Source organism: Erythrolamprus reginae, chromosome 1 (genome assembly GCF_031021105.1).
Source record: "Erythrolamprus reginae isolate rEryReg1 chromosome 1, rEryReg1.hap1, whole genome shotgun sequence".
Taxonomy (NCBI): Eukaryota; Metazoa; Chordata; class Lepidosauria; order Squamata; family Dipsadidae; genus Erythrolamprus; species Erythrolamprus reginae.
In genome coordinates, this window is record NC_091950.1 from 35,935,852 (window position 1) to 35,955,537 (window position 19,686).

The window sequence follows — 19,686 nt, forward strand, 5'->3', positions numbered from 1 at the left end:
TTTGCCCGCATTATTTGCTTTTACATTGATTCCTATGGGGAAAATTGCTTCTACTTACAAACTTTTCTATTTAAGAACCTGGTCACGGAACGAATTAAGTTCTTAAGTAGAGGTACCACTGTACCAGTAAAACTTTACTTATCTCAGGGATGTCTGCATGGTGTGATCATGAAGTAAAGATGGCAGTGAAGTTCCCTCTGTTTTTGTTTTAATGCCACAGATGTCATGTTCACTCTACGATCAAATTCTACAAACACCTAAGTGCTAACATATCTGAGATGAAAAAATCCAAAAAGCTACTAGATAGAAGAGAAATGCAGAAAAATATGTTTGCTCCACCAAGTATTCATCTGGATGTCTGCAGTGCTCAGTTAGTGTATCCCAAGATTTATTTTTTTAAATAAATCCAAGTGGGGGCCATAGTTTTTCATGACAAAGACCAGCTTTGGCCTATATGGGGCACTTCCCTCCCTGGAAAAAAACAGCTGGCTCAGGATTAATAAAAGTTTGATTATTTTATTTCACCCATGTGCAATTAAAGATTAATTAAATAAGTTGCTTAATTAATAAGTTAAGTATTCACACACACAAACACACGCTCTGGTAGATGTAAAAAATATAGTTCAATGACAATTTTACATCCTAGGTTTTCTGGGTTCCCAAGCTCATTCATGGTGCACATCCTTAATTCTATCTCTCTCTAGCAGATGTTGCCCCATTCCTGGAGAGAAAGCACAAGAGATAACCATGGTTTACGGTCAAACAAATCAAGACATTTCTGCATCAGTGTGACTGAAGCTCTGTAGATGGGACACTTGTAAAAAAAAGATGAAGCTCTTATCGCATCGTCTCAGCCACCACCGTGACTTTTTGGATCATTCCTGTGGACACTTTGCAGGTAGAGCTGGGGAAAATCCCAACCTGAAATATTGTGAGTTTCCTTCAAAATGCTGCCACTAGACCATTGGCAAGAGGCAGCTCCTTCCAATCTGCTTCTTGAGCCCACTGTTATTGTCTTGCAGTTAAGACTGGAAATATGTAGGAAGGAAGGAATCTGGAAGAGCCCTTCTGATGAACGAGAACACAGCTTGGAACCATGGAAGCTATAGCTGAGTGATGACTCCAGGAAATGAGTTCATGCTACAATTCCAGCCGCCGTTCCATATTTTCCCTGAGGAAACATGAGGAATGGGCACCTTCATGCCTTCTCTGAGTCCGTGCTATATTGTCTGCAATTGTCCATCTGATCCACAGGCATCTGCCTATTCTTTGGTTGTGATTTTAAGGGTATCTGACAGCACAGCATGGATCGCAATAGCCGAAGGATCGGAGGTCTCAAGATGACAAACGCCCAGGGATTCACAATGGAATTAAGAGACAGAAATCGCAACACTAGAAGTTCATTTTTATCGTCACTAGCAGGATTGTTAATAAAAGCATGGATCTGAAAAGACAAAATATAAAATAAAAACAGATATTTAGTAACTGTTTAGACATTAAAGGTTACCAGTCCTTTCTCATGCAATGCTTTTTTGTAAATTAAGTAAATATATAAAAGGTATCATTTTAGCTACAAATCCAGTGGGATTCATTGCCAGGTATGTGATTTAGCGTTACAGTTAACAGAGGTGAGTAATCCAACTTTTCATATAATGCCCTTGTACTTTCATTTATAAGCTCATGCCAGAAGCAACCTTTGAATCACGAATCATATTATCAGCAGTACCAGAGGTCCACGCAATTCTTCTTCTTACCGCTTCCACTTACCGCTTTATAGCAACTGTGGTCCCAACCCATCCTGATTTGTATTTTATTAGATTTGTATTTATTACATTTGTATGCCGCCCCTCTCCGAAGATGATACTAAAAATAGCAATTTCCCCTGATTTAGCCCTCTCAGTTGTCCCAATTTCCTAGTCAACAACTGAGCAAGTACAGAAAAGTTGCATATTACCAATATTGGTGTGATATCTGGATTGTATCTAATTGGCATATTGGAAGAATGAGAGTAAAGGTTACAAAGGAAGAGAAAATGCAGCAAGCTACAGTCAGGGAAGAGGAAGCTGAATCAGAGAAAGAAAGAAAGAGAGAGAGAGAGAGAGAGAAAAGAGAAAGAAGAAAGAAAAAGAAGATAGAAGGAAGGAAGGAAAAAGAAAGAAAGAGAAAAAGGAAGGAAAGAGAAAGAAGAAAGAAAGAAAAAGGAGAAAGAGAATAAGAAACAAAGAAAGAAAGAAAGAAGGAAAGAAAAGAAGAAAGAAGGAAAGAAACAAAAGGAGAAAGAATGAAAGTAAGAAAAAAGGACAGGAAGAAAGGAAGGAAGGAAAGAAAAAGGAGACAGAAAGAAAGAGAGAGAGAGAGAGAAAGAAAGAAAGGAAGGAAGGAAGGAAGGAAGGAAGGAAGGAAGGAAGGAAGGAAAGAATTCAGTGAACCAACTCAGATGTCATTTTACTTTATCTAAGCCAAAGATCTTTGGACATTTTCTCGATTGGCTGGCTGCAATCCTTCAGTAACCTTTATGCCATAATCCAAGTCATGACTCATTGTTACTTCCATAATCATTAGAAAGTATTTCCTGCATTAATGGCATCACGCAGGCCTTTAGCTTAGCTGTGTACCTACCGGTAACATTTTGAAGTTCAAAAGCAGATCTCAGCATGTCCTGGACTAATTACAGTATATCTGTCAGCTTCCTTATAGGTTCGGTTTATCTCCTGCCCAAGGCAAGTTTTCACAATTCTCACTAGACAGATAAACCCTAAAAGTATGCAAGTGCATGATGTGGTTCTCTCCTTGCTTTCCCTTAGTCAGGTGGGGGAATGGAATATTTTAATTAGAGCTGCTGATCCTATATAGGAAGAGAACATTTGTAGCTCAAGGTGGAACTGTGGGGACCTTGGTGCTCACTGAGCTTGGCTTCTTTTCTGGCAGACATTTCATTACCAACTGGGTAACATCATCAGTGCCAGAAGGGAGTGGGATTTGTCCTCATTTTATAAACTACCGTACTGCTGGTGCCTTGTCCTTTCAGTGTTGGTAGTCTTGGTGTTCTTGATGGCTCCTTGATTAGGCTGTTTACAATGAACTTATTTGTCTACATTAGTAGTTCCTTGATTAGGATATTGATTACTTCTTGATTGTTGTGTACTTATTTATCATTTATTTATTTATAATAAATTTATAAATTTATATAGATCTTGGGCCTGTCACTTTTTCTCATCCCTAGGAAGGAAGCAATGGCAAACTACTTCTGAAAAGCCCTGTCAACAAAATTGCAGGGATTTGTCCAGGCAGTCTCTGAGAATTAGAGCCCATTAAACAGGAAAATAAAAACAGCCCAATACCCCAAAGATTAAAATGAAACCTGGTTTGCTCTATACTTGAATAAAATACAAGCCCTTTGCAAACTAGGTAAAATTTAATCTGAATGTTCAGTGTGACTGAGCAAATTGATCGGATATAATTCAGATTCCTGAATCAATTCAAAACATATCTTTTGCAAAGATTTAATCTGAAATAATGCAAAATGCACAAATATTCAAATATATCAATGACTCAGACACATTTAGTTTAATCTAACAGCTTGAATCAATTTTCCAATACAATATATTACTTTGACTCAGAGATTCATCTGCAGCGTCTTCTAATGATATTTCCTAATAGAATATTCAGAGAGCCCTATAAAATAACAATAAAGGAATCTGGTCTGTAACAAATTGAATTATCACAACTGCTTTTACAAGATAATGTAATTTTCCCCCACAACAAATTCCGGTAAGATCAACAATTTTACTTTCAAATTAGATTTTATAGGATTTAATTTAAATGATATACAGTGTATGTTCATCACTGCACATGGTACTGCAGGCTTCTGAAATTAGAGAAGCCACAGGAACTGGAAACTTTTTTTCATTTCCTTGTTAACAAGTGAATGTTAACATTCTCAGGATGTGAAATTCAGTCATTTTTCTTTGCATACACGACGCTTTCACTTACTCCTGAAAGTAACATAACTTGGAAACTTCTCAGAAATCCTGTCCCCATTTTCTTACTATTCTTAAAAAGTACTCCTAATCCTGTTATACAATCAAAGCCATGTAATGAAATGGTTCTGGATACTCAAAACTGGGCAATAGTTGTTTCCCAGCAATCGGTAATACTGTTTGATGCACCAGCTGTTCCTTCTCAGGCTTTGACTAAGCTGTATGGGAAAAAGTCAGTGCAACGTAGTTTGAAAATATTTAAATGCTTTTGCTGAGAATTAGTTTAGTTTAGTTTAGTTTATTAGATTTGTATGCCGCCCCTCTCCGAAGACTCGGGGCAGCTCACAACATAACAGTAATACAATACATTACAAATCCAATAGTAGAGAAATTAAAACCAATTTAAAAAACATTAATAACATAGTAAAATCCCTAACTATACAATCACACACATTCAACCTAATCCATCATACAGTAAGGCTGAAAACATAATAAAAAAGGGGGGAGAAGGTGATAATTATCCCCATGCCTGGCAACCAAGATGGGTCTTCAGCGTTTTACGGAAGGCAAGGAGGGTGGGGGCTATTTGAATCTCTAGAGGGAGTTGATTCCAGAGGGCCGGGGCCGCCACAGAGAAGGCTCATTCTCTGGGTCCCACCAACCGACATTGTTTAGTCGACAGGACCCGGAGAAGGCCAACTCTGTGGGACCTAATCGGCCGCTGGGATTCATATGGCAGAAGGCGGTCTCGGAGATATTCTGGTCCGATGCCATGTAGGGCTTTATAGGTCATAACCAACACTTTGAATTGTGACCGGAAACTGATTGGCAGCCAGTGCAGGTCGCGGAGTGTTGGCGAAACGTGGGCAGATATTGGAAGCCCCACGATGGCTCTCGCGGCCACATTCTGCGTTAGTTGGAAGATGATGGCTAATTCTGTTGACGTTCTTGGGAAGGGATGTAAATCAAATCAAATCAAATCAAATCAAAAAATAATCAATCTCATCTAATAGTTTTCCATTTAAAAACTTAGTTAAATGTGCATTTCATTTGAAGTATATTTTGTGTTGAACTCATCCTAGATTGCAAAAATGATCATTTAAAAGATAAACTTGGGGTTATAGAATGCTTAGTTGACCCAAACAACAACCCGAAGTTAGTCTTTTAAATTGATAGTCCCAAAGATGATATTTTTTTTCAAGAGGCAACAGGACTTTCTGTTTTTTCTTTGAAGACATTTTGCTTCTCATCTGTTCTGTCGGGCTCTCTGGTAGACTCCTCCCAAAAATTCACAGGTACAAATTTCAGACACACACACGTTTGAAAATTCAAAACAAAGTTCTTTATAATGAAAATTCACTTAAACTAAGCCCTCTTTTGGTATAGCAAAGAGCACACGTCTCCAAACAAACTGGTAATTTGTACAAGTCCCTTATCAGTTCTGAGATACTTAGCTTGCAGCTGTGAGGCAATTCACAGTCCTTCTTCTTTCACAAAGTGAAACACACTTTGCTCTGGTTTAGCTTCAAAGCGGGGGAAAATCAGCACACAAAAGTCAAAGTCAGCAAAGTAGGCACGAAACACATTGATCAGATAATCCTCCACAATGGCCAAACCCACAGGCTGCTATTTATAGCAGCCTCACTAATTACCACAGCCCCACCCAACCACAGGTGGCCTCATTTTCTTTGATAATAATCTCTCAGTTGTTGTTGTTGCCTATACATCGCTCTCCGCATGCGTGGCGGTATCATTAACTCTTGTTCTGAATCCAAGGAGGAGCTAGATAATTGATCTCCTTCTGAGCTGTCTGCCACACTCTCCTCCTCCGTCACTCATGTCTTCTTGGTCAGAGGAGCCTTCATCAGCAGATGCCACCGGGGGCAAAACAGGCCTGCAGCATGTGGATGTCTCCCCCACATCTACAGTCCTTGGGGCAGGAGCTGAGCCAGAGCTAACCACAACACCATCCAAGAAGCTTCTTCAACTCTGAAGAAGAAGAAGAAGAGCTGAAAGTCCAGTTGCCTCTTGAAAAAAGGATGTTTGGGACAACCATGACCTGGATGACAGAGAATATCCATAGTTTTTTTCAAATTAACATAGGGGTGGGCAATTTATTTTGCCATGGGGCTGCATGAGAAATTGGGATGGTTTTAGAGGGCCAGACTAATATAATTAACTCAGTTCTACCCAATACTGTAAAGACCCAGACCCTGGCCTGACCTAAACACCCAGGCCCACTCTACAGACCCCTAATTGTTTGTTTTATGGCAACATGGTGCACCACAGTCACTGCACTGGAGTGTTTGAGTGGTTTCTGTGCTCGGCCGCTCTCGGTAGGAGGTCGGGATCTGCTCCAGTGCGAGGATGAAAGAGTTCATCGTGTCTGCCAGGACTCCTCCGGTTCCTGCTTTCCTCATGATTCATCAGGAAAGCAGGAACCTGAGGAGTCCCGGCAGATGCGGTGAGCTCTTTCATCCTCGCACTGGAGCGGATCCCGACCTCCGCGGAGCGGTCACAGATAGCAGGCGGGCCGGTCACAGACAGTGGGCAGGCTGGATGGAGCCCGTGGGCCACCCCTTGGCCAGGTCTGACTTAACAGATAACATTTTGACTGGCATCATGGGGAAAAGGTACACTAAAATGTATAACAATGGAAGAGGTTCAAAACAGCAGTGGCCCAGGAGTCAGATTCTTTGAGGCCTACAGTCTCTAATGTCCTTTTGCTGAAATTTGGCAACATGTTGAGAATAGTCAGACTTGACTTTTCTTTAAACAATTACTGCTACCCTGCCTTCCATCAAGGGCCTGTATACTGCATGAGTCAAAAAGAGGCCCATGAAAATATTTACTGACCCCTCGCATCCTGGACATAAATTGTTTCAACTCCTCCCTCAAAACATCACTATAGAGCACTGCATACCAAGATAATTAGACAAAAGAACTGTTTTTTCCTGAATGCTAAACAAATAATTACCTCACCACTGTTAAACTATTCACTATGGCTACGTTACTATTACTATTACTATTACTATTACTATTACTATTACTATTACTATTACTATTTATTTATTTATTTATTTATTTATTTATTTATTTATTTATTTATTTATTTATTTATTTATTTATTTATTTATTTATTTATTTATTTATTTATTTATTTATTTATTTATTTATTTATTTATTTATTTATTTATTTATTTATTTATTTATTTATTTATTTATTTATTTATTTATTTATTGGATTTGTATGCCGCCCCTCTCCAGAGACTCGGGGCGGCTAACAGCGACAATAAAACAGTGTACAATAGTAATTTGGTATTGATGATTAAAAATCAATTAATATAAAAACCAAACATACATACATACATACATACCATGCATAGAATTGTAAAGGCCTAGGGGGAAAGAGGATCTCAATTCCCCCATGCCTGGTGGCAGAGGTGGGTTTTAAGTTGTTTACGAAAGGCAAGGAGGGTGGGGGCCGTTCTAATCTCTGGGGGGCGTTGGTTCCAGAGGGCTGGGGCCGCCACAGAGAAGGCTCTTCCCCTGGGTCCCGCCAGGCGACATTGCTTAGTTGACGGGACCCGGAGAAGATCCACTCTGTGGGACCTAATTGGTCGCTGGGATTCATGCAGCAGAAGGCGGTCCCTGAGGTAATCTGGTCCGGTGCCATGAAGGACTTTATAGGTCATAACCAACACTTTGTTGGGTATTTTGATTATTATTAATATTATTTGTATTGGCAGAGTTCAGCTGGCTTAATTTGCAGCGGAGTTGGCATGGCAAGAAATAACACGTGGTTCAGAATCCCATTTGTTAGCAAGGAATGACCACCACTCCTTCATAAAGATGAAAAATACAATCTTTACTTACTATTGTGTTGATTCATGCAATTGCACATTGCAGGCAGGTAAGTTTATATTCCAGTCCATATTAATAACTTCTGGATGGTCCCATGTGTGAGGATGGCTTTGGATTTCATCTCACACATGTGTCCTCAGCCGAGGACAATGGATCACACACAGGAGGTGTCATCAAGACAAAAGTTTAGAAGAGGGGAAAGAAGTGGGGAAGCATCTACTCTGCAGAGGTTTATATAGCCTGCAGAGTATCTGCCGCTTTTGGTCATCAAAAGGTGACACACTGGTCAGTTAATTGCGACCTGACCATAGAGATGTGTTTACAAGACAGTGCAAGCATGTAGTAGAGTAGTTAAACCCAACACTATTAGTCTTCTCATCATTCCTATCACCCATCTCCTCCCACTTATGACTGTGGCTGTAACTTGTTGCTTTCATTCTTAGGATTTATATTAATACGTTTTCTGATGGCTTATTTGTAACCCATGGCAATCATTAAGTTTTGTACCTCATGATTCTTCACAAATGTATCTTTTCTTTTATGTACACTGAGAGCATATGCACCAAAAATAAATTCCTTGTGTGTCCAATTATACTTGGCCAATAAAAAAATATATTCTATTCTGTTCTATTCAATTTTATTCCATTCTATTCTAAAAAAATCTTGTTTCATATTTGAAACCTTGCCAATACTCTTTTTTTTTTTTAAAGGACTGATAGAATTCAGTCTTCTTCATTTCCTCACTGCTAAAAAGTGTTTTTAATAGGAAAGTGAACACAAGAACAAGGGGACACAATCTGAAGTTAGTTGGGGGAAAGATCAAAAGCAACGTGAGAAAATATTATTTTACTGAAAGAGTAGTAGATCCTTGGAACAAACTTCCAGCAGACGTGGTTGGTAAATCCACAGTAACTGAATTTAAACATGCCTGGGATAAACATATATCCATTGTAAGATAAAATACAGGAAATAGTATAAGGGCAGACTAGATGGACCATGAGGTCTTTTTCTGCCGTCAGTCTTCTATGTTTCTTCTTCGATGTTTCTAAAACCTCTGTGGCCTTTGAGAAACAAACCAAGCAATCCTCTCAACCAAGTGCTTTATACCTATAAAACTTTCTGCACCAATCCCCTCTTTGCTGGACCAGACTAAAGCTTCCATCATCTTGGCCCTTGACAGTGAAGGTAGTCCTCAACGTACGACCACAATTGAGCCCAAAATTTATATTGCTAAGTGAAAAATTTATTAAGTGAGTTTTGCTCCATTTTACGACTTTTCTTGGCAACATTTGTTTCGTGAATCACCGCAGTTGTGACACGGCTGTTAAGTGAACTTCCCCGTTGACTGCTTGTCATAAGCAGGTGATCACATGACCCCAGGATACAGCAACCGTAATAAATATGAACCGGTGGTCAAGCATCCGAATGTAGATTGCGTGACCATGGGGATGTGGCAACAGTCATGGAAAATGTGGAAAACAGGCATCAAGTCACTTTTTTCAGAGCCGTTTTGTTGTGGTTGGCTCTGGCCCAGCTCCTGCTCCAGGCAATGTGGAGGTGGATGCAGGGGAAACTTCAACATGTCATAGGCCTATGTTATTGCCGACAGAGTCAGTTCAGAGTTGTTTCCTCGGACGAAGAAGAAGGTGGGAGTGACTCGGCAGAGGGGGGCTTGGCACACAGCCCAGGCAGTCAATCTCCCTTATCTTCCATTGATTCGGACGAAGAAGTCTTGGACCCACGCAAGCACAGAATTATGTGTAGAAGAGACCAGGTAAGGACATATTACAGGAGATAAGAGAGGCCACCTGTGTTTGGGTGGGGCTCCAGTAATTAGGGCTTCTGCTATAAATAGCAGCGTGTGGGTTTGGCCATTGTGGAAGAGTATCTGATCGCAGTTCTTCAGGAATCGTGCGTTGCTGTTTTCTAGACTTTGTTCGTTGATTTTTCACACCTTTGAAAGCAAAGCAGAGCAACGTGTGTGTGTCTCACTTCATTGGAAGAAGAAGGGGTGTGAAGTTTCTTCACAGCTGCTAGCTAAGTACTTAATGAATGCTTAAGGGAAATTGTACAGACTACCTGGTTGTTTTGGGACAAGTGCTCTTTGCAATACAAAAAGAGTGCTTAGTTTATTTTGAATTTTGTGATAAAGAACATTGTTTTGAATTTTCAAATGTGTGTGTGTCTGAAATTTGTACCCTTGAATTTTCGGGAGGCTCCTACCAGAGAGCCCAGCAGAACACGTTTTATCTTCAAACGGTCACTAAATGAACTGTTATAAATAAAGGACAACCTGTAGTTTAAATAAAACCCCAGAAGTGTATTGGCTGAGTTTAAATGTTGTTTTAAGCTGTGACCGTTTAAAAAGTTGTGGCTAAAGAACCACAATTGCCTGGTCCAGTGATAGTGAACCTTTTTTTCCTCGGGTGCCGAAAGAGCATGGGTGTGTGCTATCGCACATGCACGAGTGCCCACACCCATAATTCAATACACGGGGAGGGCAAAAACAGCTTTCTCCACCCCCTGGAGGCCCTCTGGAAGCCAGAAATGGCCTGTTAACTTCTGGTGGACCCAGTAGGCTCGTGTTTTGCCCTCCCCAGGCTCCAAAGGCTTTCCTGGAGCTGGGGGAAGGTAAAAACACCCTCCCCCATCTCCCCTGTAGGCTCTCTATTTATTTTTTTATTTTTTTTATTTTGTCCAATACACAATGAGGGTTTTAGTGGGTATATATCTATATACACATAGTAAAATACATGATGAAGGTTATAGAGGAGATACTCATAGTAAAATATATATAAGAAATAATAGAAAAGAAGGTATAGTAATAGAACATATCAATGAAAGAATAGAAGAAGAGATATAGGAATAAAAGAAAGGTATAGGAGATATAGGAGAGCAATAGGACAGGGGACAGAAGGCACTGTAGTGCACTTGTACTCGCCCCTTACTGACCTCTTAGGAATCTGGATAGGTCAACTGTAAATAATCTAAGGGTAAAGTGTTGGGGGTTTGGGGATGACACTATGGAGTCCGGTAATGAGTTCCACGCTTCGACAACTCGGTTACTGAAGTCATATTTTTTACAGTCAAGTTTGGAGCGGTTAATATTAAGTTTAAATCTGTTGTGTGCTCTTGTGTTGTTGTGGTTGAAGCTGAAGTAGTTGCTGACAGGCAGGGCGTTGCAGAATATGATCTTGTGGGCAATACTTAGATCTTGTTTAAGGCGTCTTAGTTCTAGGCTTTCTACGCCCAGGATTGAAAGTCTAGTCTTGTAGGGTATTCTGTTTCGAGTGGAGGAGTGAAGAGCTCTTCTGGTGAAGTATCTTTGGACATTTTTAAGGGTGTTGATGTCTGAGATGCGATATGGGTTCATCTGCACCTCTATAACTGTCTGGTTTGGTGCTGCAACCCAACAGGACCGACACAGACTTCAGAGGACAATCAGAACTGCAGAAAAAACAATTGCTGCCAGCCTGCCTTCCATTGAGGACCTGTATACTGCACGAGTCAAAAAGAGGGCGGGGAAAATATTTACTGACCCCTCACATCCTGGACACAAATTGTTTCAACTCCTACCCTCAAAACTGCACACCAAGACAACTAGACACAAGAACAGTTTCTTTCCGAAAGCCATCACTAAACAAATAATTCCCTCAACACTGTCAGACTTTCTACTAAATCTGCACTTCTATTCTACTAGTTTTTCTCATCATTCCTATCACCCATTTCCTCCCATGTTGACTGTATGACTGTAACTTGTTGCTTGTATCCTTAAGATTTTTATTAATATTGCTTCCTCATTGCTTATTTGACCCCATGACAATCATTAAGTGTCGTACCACATGATTCTTGACAAAAGTATATTTTATTTTATGTACGCTGAGAGCATATGCACCAAGACAAATTCCTTGTGTGTCCAATCACACTTGGCCAATAAAAATTCTATTCTATTCTATTCTAAATGGATGAACTGTGCAAACCGAAAATCAGCTGGCCAGCACACACATGTACGTTGGAGCTGAGCTAGGGCAACTGCTTACGTGCCAGCAGATATGACTCCGTGTGCCACCTGTGCTATAGGTTTGCCATCACTGGCCTCATCCTTTCATCACATGATGCTAATGGATTCGCATAGCTAATTACAAAAGCAAAGAAGCGAGGCCAGTACACCTAGTACCTTGATTGACAACTCACTCTTCTGACAATTAGTTTCACTGTTATCACTCCAGCAGGCACTTTCTTGGCTGACTGAATGTGTAGGTCTATTACACCACAGTGACGTGGACTTCTATAAACAGAGCCACATCATCCAGACGAGGAAAGGAAGTCCATGCAGTAATATCACACAGTGTATCTTGACTCAACATTATTTGCTTCTTTTTGTATCTGTGGCCGTCTAATTAAAATCATGTTAAAAAAAAATCTGGTTGCTGTGCGGTCTGTAGATTATTGGGAACATTTTGGTATCATTTAGCTTTAGCATCATGTCCTCCAATAAAACATAAACAGTAAAATTACAATGCTTGTTGCATATTTATTTGGAAAAAAAGGTCCCATTAAACTCACTGAGAATCATATAAAAGTCATTGTAAGAGTCATTAATTTGCTTTATTTTCAATGGATTTTGGATGGTTTGCTTTGCATCTTAAGTACCTGAAACAAGCCAGAAAGTTGGATTTAGGTTCTATGTGTGTGTGTGAGAGAGGGAGGGGCGAGAGGGATGAAGAGGAACTGTCCAGTTTTGCTTTCATTGGAAAGGCCAAAAGTAAAACTAGGATCTTTTACATATGAAATAGGTGTTTTATACTGAATGGTGAGTGTCTTCTTCAGTTAAACCCCCTCCCCATTAGTCTTGGCAGCATTATCTTGGCCCTATCTTGACTGGGACTCACTGCTCACAGTCACCCATGCCCTCATCACCTCGAGGTTCGACTACTGTAATGCTCTCTACATGGGGCTACCTTGGAAAAGTGTTCGGAAACACTTCAGATCATGCAGAATGCAGCTGCGGGAGCAATCATGGGCTTCCCAAGGTATGCCCATGTTATACCAACACTCCGCAGTCTGCATTGGTTGCCGATCAGTTTCCGGTCACAATTCAAAGTGTTGGTTATGACCTATAAAGCCCTTCACAGCATCGGACCAGAATATCTCCGGGACCGCCTTCTGCCGCACGAATCCCAGCGACCGGTTAGGTCCCACAGAGTTGGCCTTCTCTGGGTCCCGTCGACTAAGCAATGTCGTTTGGCGGGACCCAGCAGAAGAGCCTTCTCTGTGGCGGCCCCAACCCTCTGGAACCAGCTCCCTCCAGATATCAGAGTTGCCCCCACCCTCCTTGCCTTTCGCAAGCTCCTTAAAACCCACCTCTGTCGTCAGGCATGGGGGAATTGAAATTTCACTTCCCACTAGACGTATAGAATTTATACATTGTATGCTTGTATGTATGAGTGGTTCTTTAAATTGGGGTTTTTAAGATTATTTTTAATATTAGATTTGTTTACATTGTCTTTTTATTGTTGTTAACTGCCCCGAGTCTTCGGAGAGGGGAGGCATACAAATATAATAAATAAATAAATAAATTATACACAATTTGTCCCCTCTCTCCCCATTTTATAGTGATTTTTTAAAAAACTGGACTGGAGGCTAAACATATGAAGAACGGTTGCAAGAACTGGGCAATGCTCCTTTAATGAAAAGAAGGACCATAGGAGACATGATATCAGTGTTCCAATATCTCAGGGGTTACCACAAAGAAGAAGGAGTCAACCTATTCTCCAAAGCACCTGAGGGTAGAACAAGAAGCAATGGGTGGAAGTTGAACAAGAAGAGAAGCAACTTAGAACTAAGGAGAAATTTGCTGACAGTTAGAACAATTAATCAGTGGAACAGCTTGCCTCCAGGAGTTGTGAATGCTCCAACACTGGAAGTTTTGTATGTTGGTTGTATAACCATCTCTCTGAAATAGTGTAGGGTTTCCTACCTACGCAGGGGGTTGGACTAGAAGACCTCAAAGGTCTCTTCCAACTCTATTGTTATTGTTATTATTGTTAAATGAAACCTGATGCAGTTGAGAAATCTGATAACACCTTCCATCATCACTAATCAACAATCAATCACTATAGTGACAAAGAGATAGATAAATTCTTTTTAATTGTAGCCAATTAAACAACACAATATAACTCCAAGTAAACCAAACTTCTGTGAAATCAAACTGTCCACTTAGGAAGCAACACTGATTGACAATCAATTGCACATGTTGCCAGCATATTCAACTTTGTACAGAACAAAGTATTCAATGAGAATATTTCATTCATTCAGATCTAGGATGTATTCTTTGAGTGTTCCCTTTATTTTTTTGAACAGTATATAATCTTTTGAGCAACTATACAGATAGGATTTGCTTTTAGTTCTGAGAGATTTTAACTTCTCAGTCAAACTATAGCAGTGATTTTCAACCTTTTTTGAGCTGCGGCACATTTTTTACATATACAAAATCATGGGGCACATTGAGTGGAGGGGAGTGGGGGGGCTAAAAAAAGTTTGGACAAAAATTTTTTCTCTCTCTCTTCCTCCCTTTCACCCTATTTCTCTCCCTCTTTCTCTCTCTTCCTTCCTCTCTCTCTCCATCCCTTTTTCTTTCTCTCTTCCTTCCTTCCTCTCTTTTTATCTCTCCCTCCTTCCCTGCCTCTCTCTCTCTCTCTTGCTTTCTTTCTCTCTCTTTTTCTCTCTTGCTTTCTTTCTCTCTCTCTTGCTTTCTTTCTCTCTCTCTTTTTCTCTCTCTTGCTGAGCTTCGCGGCACACCTGACCATGTCTCGCGGCACACCGTGGCACACTGGTTGAAAAACACTGGTCTATATCTCTGTTGTTTCCTGGCAATCCCTCATCCAAGTACTAATTGACCTTTGATGTTTGGATTTTCCAGATCAATGAAGATTAGGTAGGTGTTATTACCTCATTGGAGGGTACTTGTAATCTAATTTTTATGGAGGTCCTTGAATAGGGAAAGAAAAGTTGCCTAAGCAATTACCACTTAAGGAGGATTACTTTATCAGAAGTGCAGAAAAAACAATTGCGCCAACCTGCCTTCCATTGAGGACTGTCAAACTATTGACTATTTACTGCACTACTATTACTACTAGTTTTTCCCCATCATTACTATCACCCATTTCCTCCTACTTAGGACTGTATGACTATAACTTGTTGCTTGTATTCTTAAGATTTTTATTAATATTGATTGTTTCCTCATTGCTTATTTGGCCCTTATGACAATCATTAAATGTTGTACTTCATAATTATTGACAAATGTATATGTACACATTGTTTTTTCTATTCTATTCTATTCATGTTCAACAAGAAATTGTTGCAAGAAATATTGTGCATACTCAACAGTGGTTTCCCCCACGTTATAGGTGACAGTTGCAGGATGTCTTGTTTTTGTAAAACAACGGTATCTGGTTGCTGCTAATTAAGTTCTAACTGTACACCAACACTTTCTGATCAATATTCTCGAAACTAGCTGAACCTAAAGCAAAAATAGGAGGAACAGCCGCAAGAAACTTCTGCATTTCAAATGCCTCTTCACAATTAGTCATGTTTACCTGAGAAGTTCGGAGATGGTCTTGTATATGCAACAATTGTTGTGAAAGCATGAAGTTAGCTGACGAAAACCGGAAAGTATGAGAAATAAATCAGAGAGTGTTCTGCTTTGGCTCTCTTTGGTATAAGAGGGAGGGAAGAAGAGATGCTGTCAGATTTTGATTCTATTATTTTACCCTTTATCAACATCAAGCTTGTATTTCTTGTGGCGTTCTACCTTGAAGGATTGATATTCTCTCTAGGAGCATCTGCTATGGTGGTCACTAGCATCAAAATGGTAATTGTACCTGGGCAATCACAGACCAATTATTGCATCTTGTCAACTTGTGAGCTCCTTTGAAACATGTATTGCTTGCACTGTCCGCAATTTTGAAGCCAGTGACATGAAAGCCTTTGCACTGGCAAATGGGATTGGATACTGTAGCCTAGAGGATAATTCTCTGCCTTACAAGGCAAAGGTTGCAGGTTCAAGTCCCAGTGGGTATGGCTAGCTGATGAGGCCAAAATAAGGCCGAAATAGATTTGTATGCCTCCCCTCTCCGCAGACTCGGGGCGGCGCATCATAACAAATCCAAATAGCTTTAAAAACATTTAGAAATATTTAAAAGGAACCCCATTTACTAGCAAACACACACACACAAACATTCCATGTATAAATTAAACATGCCCTGGGGAGGTGTTTCAGTTCCCCCATGCCTGACGGCAAAGGTGGGTTATATACCTTTTATATACTGTATACCTTTTCAACTTGCATGCCAAAGAATACTTTCAATATTTTCTTGTGGTTTATCAAAATTGGACCTTTTTTTAGTATTACCCAAAGAAATCTAGAAAACTAGAAGTTTTTAAGATGTTGGATAACATTTGTCTGAAGTAGTACTGTATAAGCTTTCTTGCCTAAGCAGGGGGTTGGACTAGAACAGTGTTTTTCAACCAGTGTGCCGCGGCACACTAGTGTGCCGTGAGACATGGTCAGGTGTGCCGCGAAGCTCAGAGAGAGAAAGAAAGCAAGAGAGAGAGAGAGAAAGAAAGCAAGAGAGAGAAAGAGCAAGAGAGAGAGAAAGAGAACAAGAGAGAGAGAAAGCAAGAGAAAGAAAGCAAGAGAGAGAGAAAGAGAGGGAGGGAGGGAAGGAGAGAGAGAGAAAGACATAGAGGGAGGTAGGGAGGGAGAGAGAAAGAGCAAAGAGAGGAAGGAAGGAAGAGAAAGAAATAGGGATGGAGAGAGAGAAAGGAAGAGGAAGGAAGGGAGAGAAAGAGGGAGAGAGAAATAGAGCGAAAGGGAGGAAGAGAGATAATTTTTTTGTCCAAACTTTTTTTAGCCCTCCCCGCCCCACTCAATGTGCCCCCCCAGGGTTTCGTAAATGTAAAAAATGTGCCGCGGCTCAAAAAAGGTTGAAAATCACTGGACTAGAAGACCTCCAAGGTGCCTTCCAACTCTGTTGTTGTTGTTGTTATTATTATTATTATTGTTAAGATTGGCCAGGCAGCAGCATTAGGCTGCACTTCCCTTAATTCAGAAATTAATTAATGTTGGACTACTTATTTTTGGGATGGGAGACCATCAGCGATAGTCTTCACTTAGGAAGTGGAAAATTTTTGCTAGAGGAGGCAACAATGCACCACTTCTACAATGCTGCCGTGACCATGACATGGATAAGAAGCTCAAACCAAAAAACCCCCAACAACCCCCCCCCCCAAATTACCCTAAGTCTCTCTGTGTGTATGCCTCCTTGTCTTCCACCCAGCAGTCTCAGTTGTGCTGGACTACAAATCTAATCATCCTTGCCAGGATGGTTAAAGTGGATGTAGCCCAGGGTACCTAAAGGGCACCAAGAAGGGAAAAGCTGTTGTACCTTTCTCCACCCACCCACCCATCCCGCCACCGCTGCTACTGTTCTGCACAACTTATTCCAGCCATAGCCCTCAAGATTACTTTCAGGAATGTCTTCTGCCTGATACATCCCAGAGGCCAGTCAGGTCCCACAGAGTCGGCCTTCTCCAGGTCCCATCAGCCAGACAATGTCATCTGGCGGGGCCTGGGGAAGAGCCTTCTCTGTGGCGGCCCCGGCCCTATGGAATGAGCTCCCCTCGGAGATCCATACTGCCCCCACTCTCCCTGCCTTCTGTAAAATCTTAAAGACCCACTTCTGCTGGCACGCCTGGGGCCATTGAAATTTTAACACCTTGCCCCACCCAATGAATGTAAGTGTGATGGATGAAGCATGAATCTGGTGTTAACTTTTAATGATGGGGATTTTAATCTGTAAATTTTATTTAGAGTCGTCCTGAGCCTCAGGAGAGGGGCAACCAAGAAACCAACCAACCAACCAACCAACCAACCAACCAACCAACCAACCAACCAACCAACCAACCAACCAACCAACCAACCAACCAGGTAAGTAAGTAAGTAAGTAAGTAAGTAAGTAAGTAAGTAAGTAAGTAAGTAAGTAAGTAAGTAGGTAAGTAGGTAAATAAGTAAATAAATGAGTAAGTAGATAAGTAAGTAAATATGTAAGTAAGTAAGTAAGCAATCAAGCAATTAAGTAAGTTAGTACCTAAGTAGATAAGTAAGTAAGTAAGTTGCTCCAAGCTCCAATTTTGCTCGAACTGGGCCGGGACTCACCGTAAAAGGCAGGGAGCAGACGGCGAAGATGATGGTCATGATGGACAGCAGGATGAGGTGATCCAGCTCCTCAGCCATGGAGAAGGCCCTCCGAGCGCCCTTCGCGCGCTCTCCGAGAGGAGACTCCGGCTGGCGGCAAGCGCGCAGCGGAGAGCCCAGCGCGGGGCCGCAGCAGGCGGCGGGCAGGCGTGAGTGCGTGCGCCTCATGTACATGCGGCAGAGGCTGACCATCACCACCAGGTTGCCCAGCAGGACGGACAGGATGAGCAGCAGCAGTACCGAGGCGTAGAGCAGCGCGAAGCCCCGGGTTTGGCGCATCTCGATGAAGCACCACGTGCCCGGCGAGTACCGCCGGTAAGTGCCGAAACCCAGCAACGGCAGGGCGCAGAAGACGGCTGCCAGGCCGTAGAGGGCCGGCAGAGCGCCCAGCAGCAGCGCCAGGGGCCGCCCGCTCAGCAGCCGCTCGTAGAGGTACGGCGCGGCCATGGCCAGGCTGCGCTCCAGCGCCATGGCGCCCAGGCAGCTCATGGTCGCCAGGCCGAAGAAACTCATGGAGAAGGCGAAGAAGGGGCAGTCGGGCCACTCCAGCATGCGCCGCCTCCCGTAAGCCGCCAGCACCACCGGGCTGAGCAGGCAAGTGCCCAGCAGATCGGTTAACACCAGCGCCATCAGCAGCACGTGGAAAGGCGCCAGCCGCTCCCGCCGCGCCAACCGACGGCGCCTCGCCAGCACCAGCAGCACCAGCGCCGTCAGGTTGCCCAGCAGGCCGGCCGTGAACATGACCGCCGAGATGGCCGGGCCGTTGCCCAACGTCCGGACCGTCGCCGACGTCTCCTGTCCCTTGGTGGTGGTGGTGGTGGCCGACAGCGGGGTCGGCCGCGTGGTTCCGCCGCCCGCCTCGTCCATCATCGCGGGGGACTGACGGAGCGGCCGCCGCTCCTCAGGGGAAAGGGGGGAGAAAGGCGGGCGGGACGGCGAAGATTAAGCGCCACCTTCGGTCACCCTCAGCGACCCGCCCGACCCCGATATCGCTGCCAGACTCCGCACGAGCCGGGGTTGCCCCTGCGAGCCGCTGCTCTCCTGAAAGCGCCCTGGGGGTGGGCGGTGGGCGGGAGGAAGAGGTATTCCCAGCGCGGAGAGGGCGGCGTCCGCTCTCACTTCTGCTTCTTACGTTCTCTTCTTTATGACATAATATAGAATAGGAATAGAATAGAATAAAATAGAATAGAATAGGTTTATTGGCCAAGTGTGACTGAACCTACAAGGAATTTCTCTTGGTGCACATGCTCTAAGTGAACATAAAAAATATATACAGTACATTTGTCAAGAATCATAAGCTACAACACTTAATGATAGTCAGGGTATAAATAAGCAATCAAATCATATTGGGAACCAGTCAATATAAATCATAAGGATACAAGCAACAAAGTGACAGTCATACAGTCATTTAGAATGGGATGGGATGGGATAGAATAGAATAGAATTATTGGCCAAGTATGATTGAACCCACAAGGAATTTGTCTTGGTGCACATCCTCTCAATGAACATAGAAACATAGAAACATAGAAGTCTGACGGCAGAAAAAGACCTCCTGGTCCATCTAGTCTGCCCTTATACTATTTT

The 19,686-nt window shown here is 42.2% G+C and overlaps 1 protein-coding gene across 1 annotated transcript; it reads right to left on the minus strand.

Annotated features, from left to right (window-relative positions):
- Positions 1-498: 498 nt before the first annotated feature.
- On the minus strand, positions 499-19,162 carry PTGER2 (prostaglandin E receptor 2). Its single transcript, XM_070749453.1, has 2 exons — positions 18,064-19,162; positions 499-1,444 (listed from the first exon to the last, which is right to left on the minus strand). The coding sequence occupies exons 1-2, from the start codon at positions 18,970-18,972 to the stop codon at positions 1,199-1,201; spliced, it is 1,155 nt and encodes a 384-aa protein (XP_070605554.1). The 5' UTR covers positions 18,973-19,162; the 3' UTR covers positions 499-1,198.
- Positions 19,163-19,686: the final 524 nt, after the last annotated feature.